General features: G+C 38.8%; 2 protein-coding genes across 2 annotated transcripts; both read left to right on the forward strand.

The window, feature by feature from the left end:
• Window positions 1-560: 560 nt before the first annotated feature.
• LOC140170093 (uncharacterized) lies at window positions 561-23,879 on the forward strand. The gene is made up of 10 exons (XM_072193414.1): window positions 561-627; window positions 1,503-1,898; window positions 2,305-2,484; window positions 3,595-3,801; window positions 4,446-4,493; window positions 4,863-4,919; window positions 5,523-5,614; window positions 20,951-21,125; window positions 21,467-21,581; window positions 22,446-23,879. The coding sequence occupies exons 2-10, from the start codon at window positions 1,655-1,657 to the stop codon at window positions 23,725-23,727; spliced, it is 2,400 nt and encodes a 799-aa protein (XP_072049515.1). The 5' UTR covers window positions 561-627; window positions 1,503-1,654; the 3' UTR covers window positions 23,728-23,879.
• LOC140170485 (uncharacterized) lies at window positions 14,297-17,573 on the forward strand. The gene is made up of 4 exons (XM_072193845.1): window positions 14,297-14,768; window positions 15,852-16,229; window positions 16,819-17,211; window positions 17,563-17,573. Exons 1-4 carry the CDS (start codon window positions 14,708-14,710, stop codon window positions 17,571-17,573), a joined length of 843 nt encoding a protein of 280 aa, XP_072049946.1. The 5' UTR covers window positions 14,297-14,707.
• Window positions 23,880-24,666: the final 787 nt, after the last annotated feature.

Here is a 24,666-nt window from a genome sequence, read left to right on the forward strand (position 1 = left end):
CTCAGCGGGGATTAGCAATTCTCACCAGTTTTAATAAGACAATAATGATTGACACACACACCAGGAAGTTTCTCATCCAAAAGAATGAGAAAATTTAAATTCTAGCCATTTTGGCCGTTTCTCATCAAAATGTCCGTTTTCTCATCAAAAACTTCCACTAGTGGCAGTACCAATACAAAACCAACAATTAAACTTGCTACGCATTTCGAAACTTCAAGATGAACTTTATTATTTTCCGTTCTTTAGAGGTGTGGTCCAAGCAGTTCATACCAACCAATGTCATGGTAACAACAGCAACACCTCAAGAAGGGTCATCCGTCACATTCTCTTGCAACTTTAGCATTAGCAGTTCCGAAGACCTCGCCCAAGTCCGATGGAAATTCGGTCCTAGCGTATTCGATGCTACGTGGATCGTTGATTGGCGTGTGAGGCCCTATCCAGATACCATTTACTACCATAATAATTATAGTTCTCCAACTTACAATGTATCTTTCGAAGAAGTCAGCTCTGGACTGTCAATGCTTACCATAGATCCTGTGGAATCTAAGCATAAAGGGAGATACTGGTGTCAACCAATCACACTCGGAAATAATGGTCATGACTATGCAGATATACAAGTTACACCAAGTAAGTAACATGGTTATGGATAATGTATAATCAAAATGTGTTGTGTTCAGAGAATATATTTAAATAATTAAAAAAACAACCCCTTCTGAATCAGTGTATGTATTTATTAACGAATTGGCATTTTTGCTTGACAAAATCAAGTGAATTTGTACTCGCTACAAAATATTATCCTTCATTTCAGAGGAGTTCATCAGGTATGACTGATATAGTCATCTGACCCACTTTCCCAGGAAACTGGTTTCCGGTGTTTTTTAGTCTCTTTTCCGGTCTTTAAAAGCGGATCGTAAACGTGGTTTAAGAACTGTGTTCCCTCCTCTCTGTTCAAGGTTCGCTTCCAGCATGACACATGTTTATACCAATTCTGGAAAGCTGGACAGAGCAGGGTCATCTGCCGCAACTGATTCCCAATCTTGATTATATATTACCGCAGAGACAGTGAAATAATTTCTTTAGCGCAATGCGCTATTTTTTATTCCTGTTTTGTTGTTATCCTTGTAAGGTTTTCAATTGGCATTTTTGCTTTACAAAATCAAGTGAATTTATACTCGCTACAAAATATCATCGTTCCTATCAGAGGACTTCATCAGGTATAACTGATATAGTCATCTGACCCACTTTCCCGGGAAACTGGTGTTCTTTAGTCTCTTTTCCGGTCTTTAAAAGCAGATCGTAAACGTGGTTTAAGAAATGTGTTCCCTACTCTCTGTTTAAGGTTCGCTTCCAGCATGACACATGTTTATACCAATTCTGGAAAGCTGGAGAGAGCAGTGTTATTTGCTGCAACTGATTCCCAATAAGTTACCGCAGAGACAGGGAAATAATTTCTTTAGCGTAATGCGCTCTTTTTATTCCTCATTTGTTGTTATCCTTGTAAGGTTTTCCTATCGCCCGTGTTTACATCCAAGATGGAAACTCGGTAGAATGGGGTTCAAAAGTTACCTTGTACTGTAACTACACCAAACTGATCTCAGACAAACTAGCAAGACTAGCGTTTACACATGGTGACGAATTCTACACCAGTACAAATATGGCGGATTTCTTTCTATATGCTGATATGTTCACTCCGGATACGCCTAATCCTAGATACTATGATCCTATTGGTCCACCCAATTATGTCATGCGCATTGATGGAATTGATAGTAAGCAAGATGGGGGATGGAGTTCGTTGACTATATTTTCTGCATCTGAAGTAGATAACAGAAGATACTGGTGTACCGTAGCATTTGTTGAGCACGGGAATCTCAAGGAATCTGTTGATCTTACAGTTGTCGGTAAGTTCGAACGAAATTGATTTCGAAGTTGTATCCTTTTTGGTGTGATTGTTTTGATAAATAAATAGTTTGAGGAGAACATTACTGAATTTGAGAATTTGATGCAAGTTGAATCAATGACACTGGCTAAAACCAAACTTTAGCAGTTAGAGACATTGACACAATATTCGGCTACATGTATTGCCGACCAATGTCACACCACACTTTAATATCAAAAGTGCATCAAAATAACGGCATTTTGCATGGTATTTGGTATTATCGCAATGGTAGTAATACGGCATTTTCCCTTGTTGGGCATTTGCCAAAAGGTGCCGACATAGACTTTGGTATATTAACGACGAGCCTTTGTTGACATTTGGTCATTGCAGATTCTAATTAAACTTATCATTTAATCTTTATTTTGCAGATGCATCAAATGTGCGTGTTAGAGTGTCAGTTGATGAGGGAAAAACGCAAGTGCTTCTAGGTTCACCAATCAAGTTAATGTGTAATTACATACATGACCCGGCCCTTAGAATTGAGAGCATAGCATGGGCACTGAAGGAATCGGACGATGACTACACTCCCATAGCCAGCTACATTCCAGGTTTGAAAAGTATAATATAACTGGCTACCTTTGGGATCTCCGCCTGGTCCGTTAGTTTTTGGCCACCACGGGCCTGTCACAGCGCCAGCTGCAGAGAATACAAATTATAGGACAATTGCATTCAATTCGCCACAGCCGGTTCAAAATGCCTGTCCGCTCGGCCCCTGATATTTTTACGCTTGTCTTACTTAGACGTTATAATGATTAGATGATTTAGATTGTAAGTTAATTTGGTCACCGTTTTCGGCCCCAAAACTTAAACCTAAGACGCTACCAATTACGTCATCATATATCTGTGGTCTGAAGTTGGGGTGTCCTTTGTGCGTGCGTTAATCCGTTGAGACAAAGCTGCATTTTCGATTCATCGCTGCGAAGTTTGCTTCGGGGGTCACTCACTACTTGACTTGCTACGCACCCGTGTCCAAGAAAACGTCTAAAAGGGTATGTTTTTCACCACACAGCGGCGTCGACGTCTTTTTGAAAAAGGGTACTTTTCAGAAGGCATCGCCATTTAGGGTCCTTTTTCAGCCAAATCCTTAGACGTTTAAGGTAAGTAATATTATTGTTTGAGTGAGTTTGCACTAATTTGATAAAAATCACCACTTTTTAATTGATTCTTGTTACTTTTGTGCATGTTTTCTTCAGTATCTATATGTCTGCAACATCAAAAAAGACACCTTGGGTATCAAATTAGCTCATTTCCCTGTTTACGCCACTTAGGGTATCAATATAGATACTTCCAAGTTGACGCCATTTAGGGTATGGTTTTTGCATGTGCTACGCCATTTAGGGTAGGATTTTGCATGTGTTTCGCCATTAAGGGTGCAATTTGGTTATGTGAAAATTCGCCATTAAGGGTGCATTTCAGAGGTGTTCGGACGCGGGTGGGAGGCACTTTTGTGTGAGAGTGACCCCCCGGGGTTTGCTTCTGCGTGCGCTACAATTTTCCGCTCAAATTATTTCTGGATTATTATTCTTCTTCGTCTTCAGGCTTTGTCACTGTGGGATTTTTGCCGCGTTTGACGCACCAGCAACAGGCATGCACGACGTCGGACTATTTACTGGCCCTTGCATTATTGAAGAACTATTTTTTACCGGATTTTTTTGCAGGATTGACGATTCGGTATAAACAACCCAATTATCAACCGCCTAATTATACTATAACTGTAAATGAATCAGCGTCCGGATCCAGGCAAGGATTCAGTGAGCTAATGATCCAAGCCGTAGATTGGGTGGATAACCGAGGTTTCTGGTGTATTGTGGCATTAGAACGCGGTGAAGGTCACGACAGAAATTATGTGGGCATTTCAGTGACAGGTACAGTTAGCCTACAGTAAAAATATTAAAAAGATGTCATAAATTCCAAATATCGGCATTCGGGTGCATGTAAAACCCGAACGATCACGGGCAGAAATTGTAACATTAATATAGTGCCTTAATACGATCAATGGTGCACTTCTATTTCTAGACAGAATATCGCCATGACGCCAATATGAGGCTTGTCCTTGGTCGAACGCCCGTCAGCGCCGTTGGAGCTCGACATTTGGAAACATTAAGACGTAATTTTACTTGTTCCATCTAACGTTTACATATTATATAAGGATTATGGCGACTCTCTGTACAGCACATGATGCAGATGCGCTATAAATATTTTATGATGATCCACCATTGCATACTATTATGTACATTTATAGCATAACGAAATATTGGTAAAAGGAAATCCAAATTTCAAAAACGTGCTCTTGAAAACAAAAATCAACTGAGAAGTTCACGCCATAGGCATGATATATGTGATAGACAAAAACAGAAAGCGCTAAACTATAACAACGTGTTTGCGTTTTAATAATAGAAAAGACGCTTAACCTTTGTATCCTCGACATTTTGGTCATGATGATACGAAATCAACAAAATGATTATAAAGATCATTTGTATTGATCGGGTATAATGTTAATTCCTTCTAGATACGTTACCTACGCATCCATCTGATATTACAACCAATGTCGCAACTAGTAAGTATTAAAGCAACATTCAGAGATATTATGTACATAATGACCGGGACACATAATGTTTGCCAATAATGCTCCACGAATTGATCAATAATCAGAAAACGATCTATTTCATGATAATAACTAATGACTTTTCATGAAGTAGATCAAATAATTTCTTCTTACGATATCCATTACTGAAAGTGTGATTTCCGAATTAGGAAACGTTTCTTTTAGAAGGCATTTCTTGTCCTCGAGGACGCATAAACTATATTTATGTATCCTTTAGCACGAAAAAGCAGTTTCAGTCTAATTCATTTCAGAGTACGGCATTTTTTACACGCAACTAAAATTTAACCAATAAAAATGTTACATTTTGTCCGTTCTTGTCAGGTTTGACATCACGTCAATTGGAAATGACGACAGGACGGCGTACTTCGGAACTTGGTGGTCTGTAAATCATATACAATATTTTTATTGAGTTTTATGTTATCGTGATATCTGGATTATTATATCGTCTCTAGGGAGGAAAGGCCCACGAACTTGTGGCCCTTGAACATGTTTTAAACAATACTGCCAAGAAGGAAGTTTGGAAGAAGGAACATAGGAAGTTTGGTTCAGGGCCAATGACATACATGACATATTGGAGTTTTTCCTCCCAACGACGACATTGCAAGATCAAAAATGTGTCTGGTCAACTTTTATGATAAGTTCAATAAACAGAAAATTACAGGCATCGTCCAATGAACGGCTCTTTTCAGAGCCACATTATTTAAAACAGTATTCAGAGAAGATCTCTATTACTAATTATACTCTATCAATACCTATATGTCCCTTGTTTCTTTATAAATAGTAAACATACCATTACATTTAAGCTAGAACCATTTCAACAACAAAAATAAATATGGGAAATACCTCCCGGGACGGTGTACTTTTATACTAAATTATATTTTAAATGTATTCAATTATCTTTTATTTAGAAGAGGCAACATGATTCATGTTAACCTCAAAAGTACACTTGTAAATAATACAGTCTACTTCCCTGTTTTGCAGGTTTTCTTACAGCTGTACGCGTTGACACAAATGACATAGAAATCAACTGGGAACCATTCCGATCAATTAATGATAATATATCTCAATATCGGGTAAGTAATTAAACATTGTCAATATTTGAGAAGAGAATAGGCGTAGAGGAGTTGTAAGCAAAATCATCTATATAAAATACGACAAAAGAATCGTTAATTGAAAGACATTAACACTATATACACATGAAAAGAACTCTATATGAGCTGGGTATAATTATGAGTTTGTTCGAATTATCATGATTATTATGAATTTTGTAGGTGTTTTACCAAGCTGGAGCTAGCAACATCGAAAGTTCTGTAACTGTGGATGGATACCAAAGCGGTATTGTTATTACGAATCTCCTCCCTGGCACTTTGTACAGAATAAGGGTTGAAGCTTACACCCAGGAAGGGCTGTTAATTAATGTAGGCATCATCGACATCACTACGTCAGGTATGTTAACAAAACATTATCCCCGGCAATAAAATGTGGATTTGACGTTTTTTTTAATCCAAAAGATATTTCTTCAGCTCTCAATTCAACGATAATTTATCAACACTGTACCCATTAGGTAATTAAAATAAGGGCCACTTATAACAACATTTTACTCAAGTTAGACTATCTTTTGAATAAAGTGCTCAATCCCAAAAGGGAGAGCGTATAAAAATTCAAAGAACAGACCTTCCAGAATAGGTAGTCGTTACTCTGAGTTTCATGCCTAAAAGGCAATCGTCAGACGACACGATGAAATGCTTTGGGTGGACTACCATCACTTTGGAATGTGAAAGAATATACATTCCATGGTGTCAACACAGCCAAAGTCTATTCAGAGTCAGTCTGTCTATCGGAGATAGTCAGAAAGTGCTCAACTGCAAAACAGGAGCGTATTAACAACATTTTACTCCAGTTAGACTATCTTTTGAATAAAGTGCTCAATCCCAAAAGGGAGAGCGTATAAAAATTCAAAGAACAGACCTTACAGAATAGGAAGTCGTTACTCTGAGTTTCATGCCTAAAAGGCAATCGTCAGACGACACGATGAAATGCTTTGGGTGGACTACCATCACTTTGGAATGTGAAAGAATATACATTCCATGGTGTCAACACAGCCAAAGTCTATTCAGAGTCAGTCTGTCTATCGGAGATAGTCAGAAAGTGTTCAACTGCAAAACAGGAGCGTATTAACAACATTTTACTCAAGTTAGACTATCTTTTGAATAAAGTGCTCAATCCCAAAAGGGAGAGCGTATAAAAATTCAAAGAACAGACCTTCCAGAATAGGTAGTCGTTACTCTGAGTTTCATGCCTAAAAGGCAATCGTCAGACGACACGATGAAATGCTTTGGGTGGACTACCATCACTTTGGAATGTGAAAGAATATACATTCCATGGTGTCAACACAGCCAAAGTCTATTCAGGCCACTTATAACATGTATAATGAGTGGTTTTGTTGAAATAGACCACTCTCGTTAAATGGGTGGGGTATTCGAATGATGTTTTGCATGCTTATGTTATTACTACAATAAATTAGCTTAGTGGTTTTGTTGAAATAGACCACTCTCTTTAAATGGGTGGGGTATTCGAATGATGTTTTGCATGCTTATGTTATTACTACAATAAATTAGCGCGCTTAGTGTCGCGTATGCCCGTTTAGATTTTTGAAAGAGGAGCATAGCTCTGTATGGCCGTTAACTATTCAAGGTTTTCATATATAATGTTTTACTAAATATCTTACTCTTTTCTCCTGTAGATGTTCCTGTTGAAACCACTTCCACCAACCTGTTTCTAATTGTTGGAATACCCGCTGTTGTTCTGCTGACAGCTGTTGTGATTGCCCTATTGATATATGTTATTTACAAACGAAGGTGAATTTAAGAAATAAAAAGAATAAGCTGTTCTTGATAGTCAATATATTCTAAGCACGGTGGCCTAGCGGAACGGGCACTGACTCATAATCGGAAGGTTGCGGGTTCGAGCCCCGGCGACGCCATCGTGTTGTGCCCTTGAGTAAGCCAACCAACAGCACTTTGCAGTCTGCTATTTTTGCATCCTTTCCCATGTATTCCAGTTAACTTTAAGGTCAGTACCAATCATGTTTGATTTTCACCTACTTTTATCACTCTTGGTGATATCATCATTGGCCAGTAACTTTGTCATGGAAGAACAGTATAAAACACCATATAAACTGAATCAAAGTGGTACTTTTGTTAGTGCCTGGTACCCAGCTGCAAGTTTAACTGAATCAAACCACTTCAATTACCATAAATTTCTTCAAGCTTCTCTTTCGTCAAGTGTCTGCTCGTCAATTGACTCAATCTTTTTATCCAAGTGCTACGAAACCCATTCAAGTAGAAAACTGGTCCTGTTGTACTTAAGTATTCTGCTGATAACTCAATCATGTGATACTGAGTCAAACCCTGGGCCCTATGCCCCAAATACCCTTTTGCGGTGTTTGTAAAAAGCTGTGCGTTGGTCACGCACTAGAATGGCTGTTGCATGTGACACCTGCGACACCTGGTTCCACACGGATTGTATGGGTATGTCACATGAAACCTATGACAGACTGAATAGTTCGGATGTTACCTGGATTTGTGCAAGTTGTGACACTCCGAATTACTCATCGTCCCTTTTTGACTCTTATGTATCTGAAACTGAAAACAAATTTGACACATTGGCTAGTATGGATAACAAATCATCCCACGATCTGACACCGGGAAATGTTGAGCGCAGTATTAGACGTAGTTCATCTGGTAGTACAACTGATGGCTCTGATATTGGCTCTCCCCTACAGCGTTCATCCCCCATTAAAAGACCTACAGGGAGGAAGAATGTTTCTAGACCACTTAAAACACTATCTGTCAACCTTCAAAGTTTGAAATCCAAGAAGGAGGCTTTCTGGGAAGCGGTCGATTCTAGCCAACCTGATGTTATTATTGCTAACGAAACGTGGCTGAAACCTGGTATGTTTAGCAGCGAGATGATGCCTCCTGGTTACAACGCTCCTATTCGCCAAGATCGTCCAGATGGTTATGGCGGAGTCTTATTGGCGATCAAAAATGATCTTATTGGTAGCCAAATCAAGTTAGAGACAGATTGTGAAATAGTTGCCACCAAAGTTGAGTTATACCAGCAACAGCCCCTTGTGATCATCTCTGCGTACAGACCACCGAGAAATGATTTACCATATGCCCAGTTTTTTGTGTCAAGCCATACGTGATATCATCACCAAATTTCCTTCTGCCACGGTGTGGGTCAGCGGTGATTTTAACCTTCCAGACATATCATGGCCTAATGATGCAATCGTCGGTCATCAGTATAAACTGTCAATAAATGAGTGCTTCCTTTCAACTTTCCAAGATTTGGGCCTCACCCAGATAGTGGATTTTTGCACCAGACTAGACAATACATTGGACTTATTTTTAACAAATAGACCAGCTCTTATCAGCAAGTGTGTTCCACTACCAGCTCTTAGTGATCATGAAATGGTCCTGACCATCTCAGATGTCCGGGCTAAGCGCCAGAAACCAGTGCGCAGGAAACTGCTTCTGTAAAAAAAAGCTGACATGTCGAAAGTTAAAAGTAACTTGTCTGATTTTTCTACCAACTTTATCATGATTAACTCAATTGATACTCCTGTTGATAACTTGTGGAATCAAATTTCCACCAACATGCAAGAAACCTTGGTAGATTGTGTTCCTTCCAAAATGTCTACCACTCGCTTCAACCAGCCGTGGATCAATAGCGATCTGAAAAAACTTGCTAGGAGAAAAAAGAGAGCCTTCATGAAAGCTAAGAAGACCAAGTCCAAAAACGACCGCTCCAGATACATAAGTCTGAAAAAACAAATGCAATCTGACTGTCGCCTCGCTTACAATAATTATGTCAACAATATGATATGTGATGATTCATCTGGGAACTCCAAAAAACTATGGTCGTTTATAAAAAATAACAGATGTGAAAATTCCGGCGTCGCACCACTTATGAAGGATGGTCTCCTACAAAGTGATAGTGTTGTCAAGGCGAACATGCTTAACGATCAATTCGTCTCCGTCTTTACCGACGAAGATACAACCAACCTCCCAAATTTGGGTCCAAGTATCCATCCTGAGGTACCTCAATTCACCATCAGAGTTGAAGGAGTTCGCAAACTGCTGGCTAAGGTTAAGCCATTCTCAGCTTCAGGCCCCGACAACATTCCTGCCTACCTTCTGAAGGAAGGAGCTAATGAGTTGGCCCCAGCGTTGACGCTGTTGTTTGAAGCTTCTTTACATCAAAGCAAGATTCCACTTCAATGGAAGTCAGCAGATGTCTCACCAATTTTTAAAAAAGGCGATAAACACAAACCAGAGAACTACCGTCCCATATCATTAACTTCCATCATCTGTAAGCTCATGGAACATATCCTTCACAGCCAGATAATACACCATCTTGATGAACATGGTATACTTACCAGTAAGCAATTTGGCTTCAGGAAGAGGCATTCGTGTGAGTCTCAGCTTCTGCTTACCATCCAAGACCTGGCCGAGGGCCTTCGCGATAAAGAACAAGTTGATGCCATCCTACTAGATTTTTCCAAGGCCTTCGACCGGGTTCCCCACGAACGACTCCTACTGAAACTCCACCATGTCGGCGTGCGCGGACATCTCCTGTCCTGGATTCGTGACTTCCTATCAGGCCGCACCCAACAAGTCATCTTGGAAGGTAAAAAGAGCTGCACATCAGAGGTCACATCTGGCGTCCCACAGGGGACAGTGCTAGGTCCCCTCCTCTTTTTGGTTTTTATAAACGACCTACCAGAAGCCGTCACATCCAACATACGTCTTTTTGCCGACGATGCACTCTTGTATCGACCAATCAGATCGGACCATGATGCTTCTGCCCTTCAGGATGACCTGGCTCGTCTTCAGACATGGGAGAAGACATGGCAGATGGCTTTCAACCCAGACAAGTGCGAGGTGCTTCGAATTACCAACAAGAAGAAAGTTGTTAACGCCCAGTATTCTATCCATGGAACAACTCTCCGCACCGTTGATGAAGCCAAATACTTAGGTGTCACCATTCATAAAAACCTAAGCTGGAAACCTCACGTCAATAATATCTGCAAGAAGGCAAATAGTACCAGAGGGTTCTTACAAAGGAATCTCAGGAAGTGTCCAGCCAAGATCAAGGAACAAGCTTACAACGCCTATGTTCGCCCTACTCTGGAATTCGCTTCATCAGTCTGGGACCCCCATCCAAAGGATCTCGTGACACGGTTAGACATGGTTCAACGAAGAGCTGCCCGATTCGTTAAATCTGACTACCACCAGAGGCACAGTGTTACCAAAATGCTAGAAGACCTGCAATGGAAAACACTCTATGAAAGACGAGCCCATAACAAAGTGATCATGCTTTACCGCATCGTCTATGGGCTTGTGGCCATTCCATCCGGCCCACCTCTCTTCATTCCATCCACCGTGTCAACCAGAGGTCACCCGATGCAATTTAAGCAACAGCACTGCAGGATCTTAGCCTACCAGCACTCCTTCTTTCCCAGCACCATCTGCCTGTGGAACCAACTTCCTGCCTCGGTAGTGTCAGCCGAATCCCTGGATTCCTTCAGGAGTAGGCGGAACCCGCTGTCACTCCGCTAACCGCCCAGTGGTTTTGGTTTTTACTTGCACCCTATTCTGCACCTGTAAATAGTTTCTCCAAGAGCATCACTGGAAGTCGTGTTCCTGCTCGCCACATTTGCACTGCACACAGTACGACAATACTCTCGTAGAGAGGACTGTACTTCAAAGGAAGAAGAAGAAGAAGAAGAAGGCACTTTATCTCGATTACTCCTCTCCACCCAGGTGTTTAAATGTGTACCGGCATTCTTAAATGCTGGGAAGGTAACAGACTCGCTGTAGAGGAGGTGTAGCGATCCCACTATAGCAACATTACATGGAGGAGTCTGGCCCAATCGCCAATGAAAGAGAGATGGGCACTCCGATCACTGTTTATACAGGATCGTCTCCTTTACCTTTACCTTGTACACTTGTCGATGTTTCTCTTCTTCGTTTTCTTCTAGTATTCTTGTTCCTTTTCCACTTCGTCTTCTTCGAATTGTTTGTGTTATTCTTTTCTTGTTGTTTTTCCTACTTTTTAAAGTTCTTTTTCTAGCACCTCTTCTTCTATCCCGTCTACTACTACTTCTCCTTCTTCTCTTTCTTCCCATGCTGGTATTTTGTTTTCCTACTGCTTCTAATTTCACTCCTTTTAAATGTTTCTTCTCTAAGATGTTTTTCGTCCTCTTAAAACTCAGTGATATACTCATGCTTCCAAAATGTTTCCAATTTCTTGTAATTATTTACCTCAACTTCGCCAGAGTCAGGATATGTAACGAAAGATCTCATATTTGCGATTCGTATTTCAGATATCCATTGGCAGCTAAGAAGAGAGCCAACAATACTGAATACGAAATACCTTTTGATGAGGGGGAATACCAAGACCTACAAATAGTAACAGACAGTAAAGACAAGCCACATGTCTATGAAAGACAGCTGTTGTCTCTACCTCCATTACCATCAGATGTGAATTCTAAGGAAAATGACACCAATGGCAGTAAAAGTGTGACTGCAAAAGAATATATAGAAATTTACCCTCCTGACCATAATGAATTTAAAGCGTCCAGCTCTGGTAGTTCTTCTAATAGGCAGTACCAAGAACTGGATCGAACAACGATGGCCATTCAAAGCACACCGGGATACACTGAACCTGATTCAAAGTACCAGGAACTTTCAAATTCAGAGCTAGCAATGGGCAATCTTGAGCGCACTTTAGACAAACAGTACCAAGAATTGGATCGAACAACGATGGACATTCAGCAAAGTACGTCAGAATACTCGATTCCAGAGCTTGGTTCAATGTACCAAGAACTTTCTAAATCTGAGCTAACAGTGACCAATCGTCACGGCAATTTAGATAAACAGTATCAAGAACTGGATCAAAAAAGAAGGCACCAATCAAATGTGGTTAAAGACCATTATAAGCCAAGAACAAGTGGAGCGAAGATTTCCAGCCCACATCATCTGTCAGAAAAGCAGTACCACACACTTGATCCAAATTCGATGGATAAAAACTATACAACAGACATTGAATATCAAGGGTTTCCAAACACTCCAAAGCTTTCCACTCATACTGCCGACGGAATGTCTTGTAATACCTCGCATCCATTACCAACTGGAGAATACCAAGAGCTTGATCAGAAAACGATGGATAAATCAAAAACAAAGAAGTATATGGAACTGTCCAAACCTAACGGGAAGAAACACGAGGCCTTTAATCAACATCGCACATCAAGTGAAGAATATCAAGAACTTGATAAAAATACAATGGACAAACCAAGTTCATCGGAATACATAAGCCTAATCCCTGAAACTATACCAGAGTACTTGGAACTTATCAATCCCGGTGCAACTGAACTGGAGACGACTGGTATTGAGGATAATGAGGATACTTCGCCAATAGAAGAACGTCAACAACTCGATCCGGATGTAATGGACAGACAGAGTTTAACTGAGAATGTAGTCTCTGAAAACATCCCTGAATATTTGGAACTTATCAACCCTAATGACATAGAATATGTCATTTCTAATGTCGTTACAGAGAAAACACCAGATCTTTCCACCACTGACACAGTGGCGTAGCGTCATAGGGGCACGAGGGGAACGTGCCCCCAATCGATCTGAAATTTTTAAATATCCCATAGGAAAAGTGACGAAAACGGCTTGTGCCCCCCCCGCCCACACCAATAAGACCCGGTGCCCCCCCAATTTGATGACCAACACTACGCCACTGCACTGACACGTCAGCTAGCTATGCCAAACACGCTTCATAAATCTAAATATGAATATCAAGAGTTCGATCATACATGTATAAATTATAGGACAATGCATGAGCTAAAATCTGATTTGATCTATAAACTTTAAAGATCAAGATTATTGCATTTCTAGGCTTTATCAAAAAATAATTATTGCTCTGCCTTTGCTTCCTGTGCCACGCTTGTCATGATCAAGCTATTTTCTCGAACATCCCAAGGAACTCATAGGGGATAGATCAAGAGGTGTCATAGTTGTAGTGGCGTCACAGGTTGTAGTGAAGGAAATGTGAAGACAGTGAATGAAAATCGGAGCTTTAGTAGGCGCATTCATTTGCATTTTTTTAACAAATTGGTTTTTCTTCCCACTACATTTCTTACTAGTTTACTCTTTTGACGCGAATTATTATGTTTGGTTATACAATTTTGAAGATCATTTTGATGTCATCTGAGGTCAAAAATCTAAATAGCTGTTATTGAATATTTATTAAACACATTACTACAATTAGGTGTCATTTTTAACAAGATCACTTCAAGATGACTGGATTAATGAAGATCGCTGGATTTTCATGAAACTTTTAGAATAGTTACCATTAAAAGGTACCATTTTATAATTTTAAGGTCAGGGGTCATCTGAGGTTGGATAACTGAAGATTTGATTTTCATGACACTTGGTAGAAATGAATTTTACAAGGTCATTTCAAGGTCACCTGAAGTCAAATATGTAAGTGTTGGATTTTGATGAAACTTAGTGAACAGGTCATTGCAATGTCATCTGGAATTAGCCCTATCTGAGCTATGTCAAAACAACTAAAGAGTAATTACTAGTCATACACTTTGATGGATTAAAAAATAAAAATTTAAAATAACTGTAACTTTTAAAGATATTTGATGTGTAATTAGTAGAATAAAAGAAAAAAGATCAAACGAAGTCACATCTGGACATTGATTCACACTGCATTGACGGAAGTCGTGTAATTCCGTTTTTAGTGCAATTGGCCAGTGTACTTTTTGCTCATATACTAATGATATATGAGCCATGAACTTGATGGGACCTTGGAATGTATTTTTAGGAAACCCAAACTTGATACTTAAACGAGCAAAACTGCCCGGTAGTAAATGCAATTACTTAACATTTCTTGCACCAATGGATTTGTTATTTTTTGTACAATGCGATCGAAAACAAAGATGTACATATCAGTCTATATCGGTCTGCTGTGTGATAATGCTTTGTAAAAATACATGGGCAATAAGGAAACAGAATTGAACCACAGTGTAAAAACTATTGATGTTTCCATAAAGGAAACATGAGCATTTATAGGGGGAAACAATGCTAATGCCACCAAAATCTGTAATTTTCGCTAAGCTGTTTACAGTTTTATTCTCTCAAGGTAAGTTTATCGTACAGATATTACTATTGTATGTAAATTTGGGGAGATGAGGAAAGAGAAAGAAGTGTTGAGAGGTCACATTGTATCATTTAACACACGTTCAAAACACGTTCGTCATTTCAACACCCATAAGCATTGTAAGTCAGGTTGTCATAATTGCCATGGAAAACTAGTACTGCGGAACGAAATGGAAATTCAGTATTCATCTGGTGTATTAACCCTAGAACTACGAAGGGGGTAGGGGTTGTATCAACCGTTAGATATTTTATCCGTCATAAAAAAACGCACGCGTTTACGCCCAAACGACCTAGCTAATCGTAGATACATCCTTTGTGCTCATTTTGGTGATAAAATGTTTACCATGTTTACCCCAGCACTTTAGCCAGGGATAGGACCGGCCATCAAAGATGACCAGGGGAGGGGGGGTAATTGGTGAAGCCCCAATGATTTTCATTTACTTTTGTGAAATTATTTCAAGAGCTACTGACGTTTTACTTGTTAGTTAGGTGAAACTAGTCATTTTCTTTTAGATTTATGGGAAAATTCGGCGAAAATCGCATTTTGTAGAATTTTTAACCGAAAATCAATTTTGCCTATACTTTTGTACATAGCCAGAATTTCTAAAAATTTAATGGGCGCCCTCACATTATGACGTCATAGCAACATTAACATTGTGTGGAGAATGTTTGTACTTATTTTGGTATCACTGGATATAGGAGCTCCATAGCTATACATTAGTACCAAATATAACGTTGTATGAAGTTTATAATTGAAAATTAACAACAACCCCCTCTTCGTAGTTCGTGTTACAAAATATGGCTCAGTAGTTCTAGGGTTAATGAGACTTCAGTTTGTATTCTGTATCCTTTATTTTATTTTAAAGACAAACAGCTCAGGTCGTCGTAACTTGCTGCGAATGTGTTTGTCATATCATCACTCACATTAACGGCAATTTAAACGTTCGGCTGTCAACATGGTCCATGCACATTTTATTCTACTTCATTTTCTAACTCAGCGCCAAATGAACTTCCTAACGCATTTCCGAAACTTGAAACTAATTGCCATTATTTTCTATTTTTATAGCGGTGTGGTCCCAGTATATACCAACCAATGTCACTGTAACCACAGCAACTCCTCAAGAAGGGTCATCTGTGACATTCTCTTGCAACTTTCTCATCGGCAGCTCCGATGTCCTCGCCTCAGTCGTATGGAAATTCGGTCCTAGAAGAACCCATGCCACGTGGATTGTTGATTGGCGTGTGAAGCCCGATCCAGATACCATCTACTATCATAACAATTACAGCGCTCCAACTTACCACGTATCGTTCGAAGACGTCAGCTCTGGACTATCCAGGCTTACCATAGATCCTGTGGAATCTAAGGATGAAGGGAGATACTGGTGTGAACCTATCACATACGGAAAGAATGGTCATGAATATGCAGATATCGAAGTTACACCAAGTAAGTTTTTAAACGTTATAAAAGTGCTTTTGGGTTTGTTACATGTTACCAACTGGCAAGGTTTGACAACCAATTCGCTTGGGCGGGGTTGTTCCATCTATTCCACTTACACATTTCTCACTCTGTCAAATGGGAACACCTTTGCGAAAACCTTATTAGTTTGTACAGGGGCATTCGGTTCCAGCCAATTTTCTCCGCATAGAAAATACCAATTTGCTTTTCCTTTTGTAATTATATTCGGAGTTTATTTCCCTGATAATAACTACAACTTTTTGAATTGATTTATCTAGAGGTATTTATTTTATGACATGTTTTGTGATTTCCCACATTGAGTGCAACGGTAAGTGTTCCCTTGGCAAACACAACCAATGCGATAAAGCGATCTATCGCCAGTGATGTCATGCCGACCGACAGAGTTGCCCCAGGTGATAGTCAATTTCTGGAAAGCTAGACGGAACAAGATCATCTGCTGCAGCTGGGTCATATATTGCCACGGGAACAGAGAAAGAAATCCTTTAGGAATAAAGAATTCATGAAAACTGTTTTCTGTTGTTTTTTTAATTACATGTCTTGTTGTTATCCTTTCAAGGTGTACCCAGCGTCCACGTTTATATCCAAGAAGGCAACTCGATAGAATATGATTCCAAAGTTACCCTGTACTGTAACTACACCAAACTGATATCAGACTCAGTAGCAACATTAGCGTTTACGCATGGTGACAAATTCTCCAACAGTACAACTATGGCAAGTTTCTTTATTTATGCTGATCAATACAACAGGAAGAACCCTACATACTATACTCCTATTGGTCCACCTAAGTATGTCATGCGCATTGATGGAATTGACAGTGAGCAAGATGGGGGATGGAGTTCACTGACTATATTTTCTGCGTCTGAAGTAGATAACAGAAGATACTGGTGTACCATAGCATTCGTTGAACACGGGGCCATTCTCATGGAATCTGTTGATCTTACTGTTGTCGGTAAGTTCGAACAATATTTATGCTTTTTGAAGTGTTTTATACAGCACCATAGTTTTGATAGATGGATATTTTGATGCAAACAGTAATGAATTTAAGAATTTGATGCACGTTGGTACATTATAAATGACACTGGCAAAAGAACCGAGTTTAGCAGTTAGACACATTGGCAAAATTCTGTTATTGGCAATAAATGTCACACCACACTTTAATATCAAAAGCGCATCAAAATAACGTCATTTCGCATGGTATTTGGTATTGATATTTGGTATTTGGTATTTGAAATGAAAAACAGTATATTTCCATAGCAACCAGTCTGTTCTTTACATGCTATTTGCTTCTAATTTTACACAGACACAGTATAGGTATAAATACAATAATACAAGAAGATTGAGATCATTGTTTGGTATGTTTAAAAACATCTCAAAACTGCAAAAATCTCCATTTCGCCAAAATACGACCTCTAGCTCGAAATGAAGTTTGCCGACTTTACGGCTCATTCGTGGCGTACGGTCACAAATATATCAGGTCACCTTTTCTTTGACGATGAGCATTTGTTGACGTTTGGTCAATGCAGATTCCAATAAAACTTATCTTAAAATCATTATTTTGTAGATGCATCAAATGTGCGTGTAAGAGTGTCAGTTAATGAGGGAAAATCGCAAGTGCTTGTAGGTACACCTATCAAGTTGACATGTGATTACATCCATGACCCAGTACATAGAGTTGAAAGTATAGCATGGGCACTGAAGGAATCGGACGATGACTACACTCCCATAGCCAGCTATATTCCAGGTATGAAAAGTACAATTAAGTGACTGCTTTTGGAATCTCCGTCTGGTCCGCTTACTTTCGGGCCATCACGGGCCCATCACAGCGTCAGAGAATACAATAGGCTATTTGAGTTAAATTCGACAACCGGTTCCTGTCTGCTTGGCTCCTGATCTAATACGCTTGTCTTACTTAGATATTATATGATGAGTTGATTTAGATTGTACATTAATTTAGTAACCGTTTTCGGTCCCAAAACTGAGGAATACTTAAACTGAAGACGCTGCCAACTACGTCTTCATATATCTTTGGTCTGAAGTTGGGGTGTCGTTTGTGCGTGTGTTATTCTTTGAGACAAAGCTGCGTTTTCTATTCATCGCTGTGAAGTTGCTTCTGCGAGCGCTACAATTTTCCGCTCAATATATTTCTGGATTCTTCTTCTTCTTCAGGCTTTAATAGTCACTGTTGGAAATGTCCACCGTATTTGACGCACCAGCAAATGGCATGCACGACGTCAGACTATTTACTGGCCCTTACATTATTTAAAAACTATTTTTTACCTTGCAGGATTGAATATTCGCTATGCCCAGCCCAATTATCAACCGCCTAATTATACTATGACAGTAAATGAATCAGCGTCTGGATTTGGGCAAGGATTCAGTGAGCTAATGATCCAAGCCGTAGATTGGGTGGATAACCGAGGTTTCTGGTGTATTGTGGCATTAGAACGCGGCCAAGGTCACGACAGAAATTATGTTGGCATTTCAGTGACAGGTACAGTTTATCCTCCAGTAAAAATATGAAAATGTGTCATAAATTCCGAAAATCGGCATTCGGGTGCATGGAAAAGCCGAACGATCACGGGCAGACATTGTAATTATAACATTAGTATAGTGCCTTAATACGATCAATGGTACATTTCCATTTCTAGACAGAATAGCGTCATTGACGCCAATATGAAGCTTATCACTTTGATGAACGCCCGTCGGCATGGTCGGCGGCGTTGGAGCTCGACATTTAGAAACATTTAGACGTAATTTTGACTTGTTCCATCCAACGTTTATTATAGGGTTTATGGTTTTTCTCAGTACGGTGATCAGCGAGTCTCTGTATAGCGAATGATCCGCCATTCCTTACTAAATATACATTAGCAAGACAAAATAGTGGTAAAAGGAAATCCAAATTTTAAAAACGTGCTCTTGAAAATAAAATTCAACTGAGAAGTTCACGCCATAGGCATGATTAATATACATGTATATGTATATGTGATAGACAAAAACAGAAAGCGCTAAACTATAACAACGTTTATGCGTTTGAAAGTAGAAAAGTCGCTACTTAATCTGTATAATTCTCAACATTTTGATCATTGCCATGATAAATATACGAAATCAACAAATGATTGAGTGTAATGTTTGTTCCTTCTAGATACGTCACCTACACAACTGTCTGATATTACAACCAATGCCGCAACTAGTAAGTATTAAAGCAACATTCAGAGATATTTGGTACATTATGACCGGGACACATAATGTTTGCCCATAGTGCTCCACGAATTGATCAATAATCATAAAACGGTCTATTTCATGACAATAACTCATGACTTTCGTGACGAATATCAAATAATTTCTTCTTATAATGTCTATTACCGAAAGTGTGATTTCCGAATTCGATTGATTTTAATAAGTCGAATTAGGAAATCAGGAAACGTTTCTTTTAGAATGGCATTTCTTGTCCTCGAGGACGCATAAACTATATTTATGTATCCTTTGGTACGAAAAAGCAGTTTCACACTAATTCATTTCAGACGCAACTAAAATGGCAAACGTAGTGAAAAGTATGGTCTCAGAGAGAAAAAGTCTGTCATTAAAGCAAGTAGTTTACAACAAATAAGCGTTTTTTTACATTTAATTCCCAGCATTCAAACTTTTAACCAATAAAAATGTTACTTTTTGTCTGTTCTTGTTAGGTTTGACATCACGTCAATTGGAAATGACGACAGGACGGCGTACGTCGGATCTTGATGGTCTGTAAATCATATACAATATTTTGATTGAGTTTTATGTTATCGTGATATCTGGATTATTATATCGTCTTTAGGGAGGAAAAGCCCATGAACTTGTGGCCCTTGAACATGTTTTAAACTATACTGCCAAGAGGTTTATATATGACATAGGAAGTTTGGTTTAAAACATGTTCAGGGCCATTGACACATTGGAGTTTTTCCTCCCAACGACGACATTGCAAGGTCAAAAATGTGTCTGGTCAACTTTTATGACAAGTTCAATAAACAGAAAATTACAGGCATCGTCCAGTGAACGGCTCTTTTCAGAGCCACAGTTTTTAAAACAGTATTCAGAGATGATCTCTATTACTAATTATACTCTATCAATACCTATATGTCCCTTGTTTCTTTATAGATAGTAAACATACCATTACATATGCTAGAACCATTTCAACAAAAAAGAATATGGGAAATACTTCCCGGGACGATGTACTTTTATATTTATATTTTAAATTTATTCAATTATCTTTTATTTAGATGAGGCAATATGATTCATGTTAACCTCAAAAGTACACTTGTAAATAATGGAGTCTACTTCCCTGTTTTGCCAGGTTTTCTTACGGCTGCACGCGTTGACACAAATGACATAGAAATCAACTGGGAACCATTCCGATCAATTAATGATAATATATCTCAGTATCGGGTAAGTACTTAAACATTGTCAATATTTAGGACGAGAATAGGCGCGGTCACCATTTAGCTTGCTTAGTTAGTGTTTTCGGTGATATCTCAATATCTTTTATGCAGAGGAGTTGTTAGCAAAGTCATCTATATAAAATACGCCAAAAGAATCGTTAATTGAAAGATATTTTAATGTTAAAACACTATATAAATACGAAAAGAACTCTATACGAGCTGGGTATAATTATGAGTTTGTTCGAATTATCATGATTATTGTGAATTTTGCAGGTGTTTTACCGCGCTGGGGCTAGCAACATTGAGAGTTCTGTAACTGTGGATGGATACCAAAGCGGTATTGTTATTACGAATCTCCTCCCTGGCACTTTGTACAGAATAAGGGCCGAAGCTTACACCCAGGAAGGGCTCTTAGTTAATCTCGGCACCATCGACATCACTACGTCAGGTATTTTAACAAAACATTATCCCCGGCAATAAAATGTGAATTTGACGTTGAATCAATTTTTTAAATCCGAAAGATATTTCAGCTCTCGATTCAACGATGATTTATCAACACTGTACCCATTATAATGAGTGGTTTTGTTGAAATAGACCACTCTCTTCAAATGGGTGGGGTATTCGAATGATGTTTTGCATGCTTATGTAATAATAAACTACAATAAATTAGCGCGCTCAGTGTGGCGTATGCCCGTCTAGATTTTTGAAAGAGGAACATACTTCTTTATGGCCTTGAAATATTAAAAGTTTTCATAATGTTTTACTAAATATCTTACCTTTCTCCTGTAGATGTTCCTGTTGAAACCACTTCCACCAACCTGTTTCTAATTGTTGGAATACCCATTGTTGTTCTACTGGCAGCTGTTGTGATTGCCCTGTTGATATATGTTATTTACAAACGAAGGTGAATTTAAGAAATAAAAAGAATAACCTGTTCTTGATAGTCAATATATTCTAACTTTCATTTTGCGCTTGATATTGATCCTATGGATTCAAATGTTCTTTTCTGTTACGTTTGTACTCGTCGATGTTTCTCTTTTTCGTTTACTTCTATTATTCTTGTTCGCTTTCCACTTCATCTTCTTCGAATTCTTGCGTTTCACAATACGATGCGCCGCCAGCGGTTGCTTTTGGCAGTCAAATTTTCGACTCCATAGTCGACATCGCCGTTCTAGCTGCTATTGAATTTTCACGCGAGTGTGATAATAAATGTGTTGAAAACAGCTCCACGAAGGATTCCCTGAGATCAATAGATAGAAAATGGATCTACTATAGTTGTAAATTGTTGTTTTGTGCATTCGCATGTAACATCATTATAATGACATTTAAACCCACAATGATGCATGTCCCTGTATTGTTTTCGTATTACGCGGGCTTTAGATGTCGACTCATTTTCCCATGCCGCACTGCGTATTTTGGCCTCGACCCAGCGACCGTGGAGGTGTATCGTATTGTGAAACGCGAGAATTGTTTGTGGTATTCATTTTTTGTTGTTTTCTCCTACTTTTTTAAGTTCTTTTTCTAGCACCTCTTCTTCTATCCCGTCTACTACTACTACTTCTCCTTCTTCTCTTTCTTCCCTGTTTTCCTACTGCTTCTAATTTTACTCCTTTTAAATTTTTCTTCTCTAAGATGTCTTTCGTCCTCTTAAAACTCAGTGATATACTCATGCTTCCAAAATGTTCCAATTTCTTGTAACTATTTACCTCAACTTCTCCAGAGTCAGTATATGTAAAGAATAATCTCATATTTGTGCCTCTCATTTCAGATATCCATCGGCACCTAAGAAGAAATCCAACAATACTGAATACGAAATACCTTTTGAGGAGGGGGAATACCAAGACCTACAATTAGTAACTGATAGTAAAGACAAGCCACATGTCTATGAAAGACAGATAATGTCTCTACCTCCATTACCGTCAGATGTGAATTTTAAGGAAAATTACACTAATGGCAATAAAAGTGTGACGTCAAAAGAATGTATAGAAATGTACCCTCCTGACCATAATGAATTTAAAACGTCCAGCTCTGGTAGTTCTTCTAATAGGCAGTACCAAGAACTGGATCGAACAACGATGGCCATTCAAAGCACACTGGGATACACTGAACCTGATTCAAAGTACCAGGAACTTTCAAATTCAGAGCTAGCAATGGGCAATCTTGAGCGCACTTTAGACAAACAGTACCAAGAATTGGATCGGACAACGATGGATATTCAGCAAAGTACGCCAGAATATCCGATTCCAGAGTTTGGTTCAATGTACCAAGAACTTTCTAAATCTGAGCTAACAATGGTCGATCTTAACCGCACATTAGATGAACAGTATCAAGAACTGGATCAAAAAAGAATGCACCAATCGAATGTGGTTACAGAACATTCTAAGCCAGGAACCAGTGGAGCGAAGATTTCCAGCTCACACCATCTGTCAGAAAAGCAATACTACACACTTGATCTAAATTCGATGGATAAAAACAAGGCAACAGACATTGAATCTCAAGGGGTTACAAAAACTCCAAAGCATTCCACCCCTACTGCCGATGGAATGTCTTATAATACCTCGCTACCATTACCAAGTGGAGAATACAAAGAGCTTGATCAGAAAACTATGGATGAATCAAACACCAGCAAGTATATGGAACTGTCTAAGCCTAACGGGAAGAAACGCGAGGCCAGTAACCAACATCGCACATCAAGTGAAGAATATCAAGAACTTGATCAGAATACAATGGACAAATCGAGTTCATCGGAATATGTGAGCCTAATCCCTGAAACTATACCAGAGTACTTGGAACTCACCAATCCCGATGCCATTGAACTGGGTAATGAGGATCCATCCTCAATTAAAGAACGCCAAGTCGATCCGAATGCAATGGATAGACAGAGTTTAACTGAATATGTAGTATCTGAAACTATGCCAGAATATTTGGAACTTACCACTTCTAGCCATGACACAGAATATGTAATTCGAAATGTCGTCACAGAGAATACTCAAGATCTTTCCATCACTGATACGACAGCAAGCTATGCCAAACATCCATCACAAATCTAAAGATGAATATCAAGAACTCGATTATAAGACAATGCATGAACCAAACATTGTCTAACTCTGATTTGATCAATAAAAACGTCAAAGATCAAGTTTCTAGAGTTACCCTAAAAACGAGAACGAGGCTTTACATCATACACGAAGGAAGATGGCTCGATCAAAAAAATATTTTTTATGCTTATTATAACTATTTTGGATAGTAATTTGTGAAAAACTAAAAAAAAAATTACCTCATCAATTATGCAAATTAAGGCATGTGTACAATTGTACACATTGTGACTAAGTGACGACGTTTACAATGATTTTTTGGATACAATTGTACACATTATGACTAAGTAATGGCAGTAAATCTTGATAACATATGTGAAGCAACAAACTTTAACCCTTTGTTTCTTTTTTTTTGTTGTCTTCATACGTCCGTATCTGTAGGCTATTAATTGTCATTAATTTGGTATAAAATGCTAATAAACAGTTCTTGTCTTTGGAGAGACCGAGAAAGACATCACACTTAATAAACTTGATTTCTGAGACTAATTTTGTTACTCCACTCTACACGATTCATTTTCGGGCACATCACCGACCAGTTACTCCTAACTATCTCTGTAATAAAAGGCCTACAGAGTGTTTTTTCCAAAAAATGTATGCAGAGCAAATTATAAACTTAATGGAAGTATTAACAAAAGAGTTAAAAATTACTTATAATGATGTACAAAGTATACTAAATAACTCCTATATATTGATAAGATTAGTCACACTGTGTACAACTGTACACAATATATTTACAAGGTGAGACACACCTGAGACACACTGTGTACAATTGTACACACCATTTAAAAAAAATTCTACACCACATATGTTTGAAGCATTTGATAAAAAATAGTGTTCCATGTTTTCTACAGGTCTTACACTAACCCCCTGACTAGAATTTAGCTTGTCCACAAT

The sequence above is a fragment of the Amphiura filiformis genome, chromosome 14 (genome assembly GCF_039555335.1).
Source record: "Amphiura filiformis chromosome 14, Afil_fr2py, whole genome shotgun sequence".
Lineage (NCBI taxonomy): Eukaryota > Metazoa > Echinodermata > Ophiuroidea > Amphilepidida > Amphiuridae > Amphiura > Amphiura filiformis.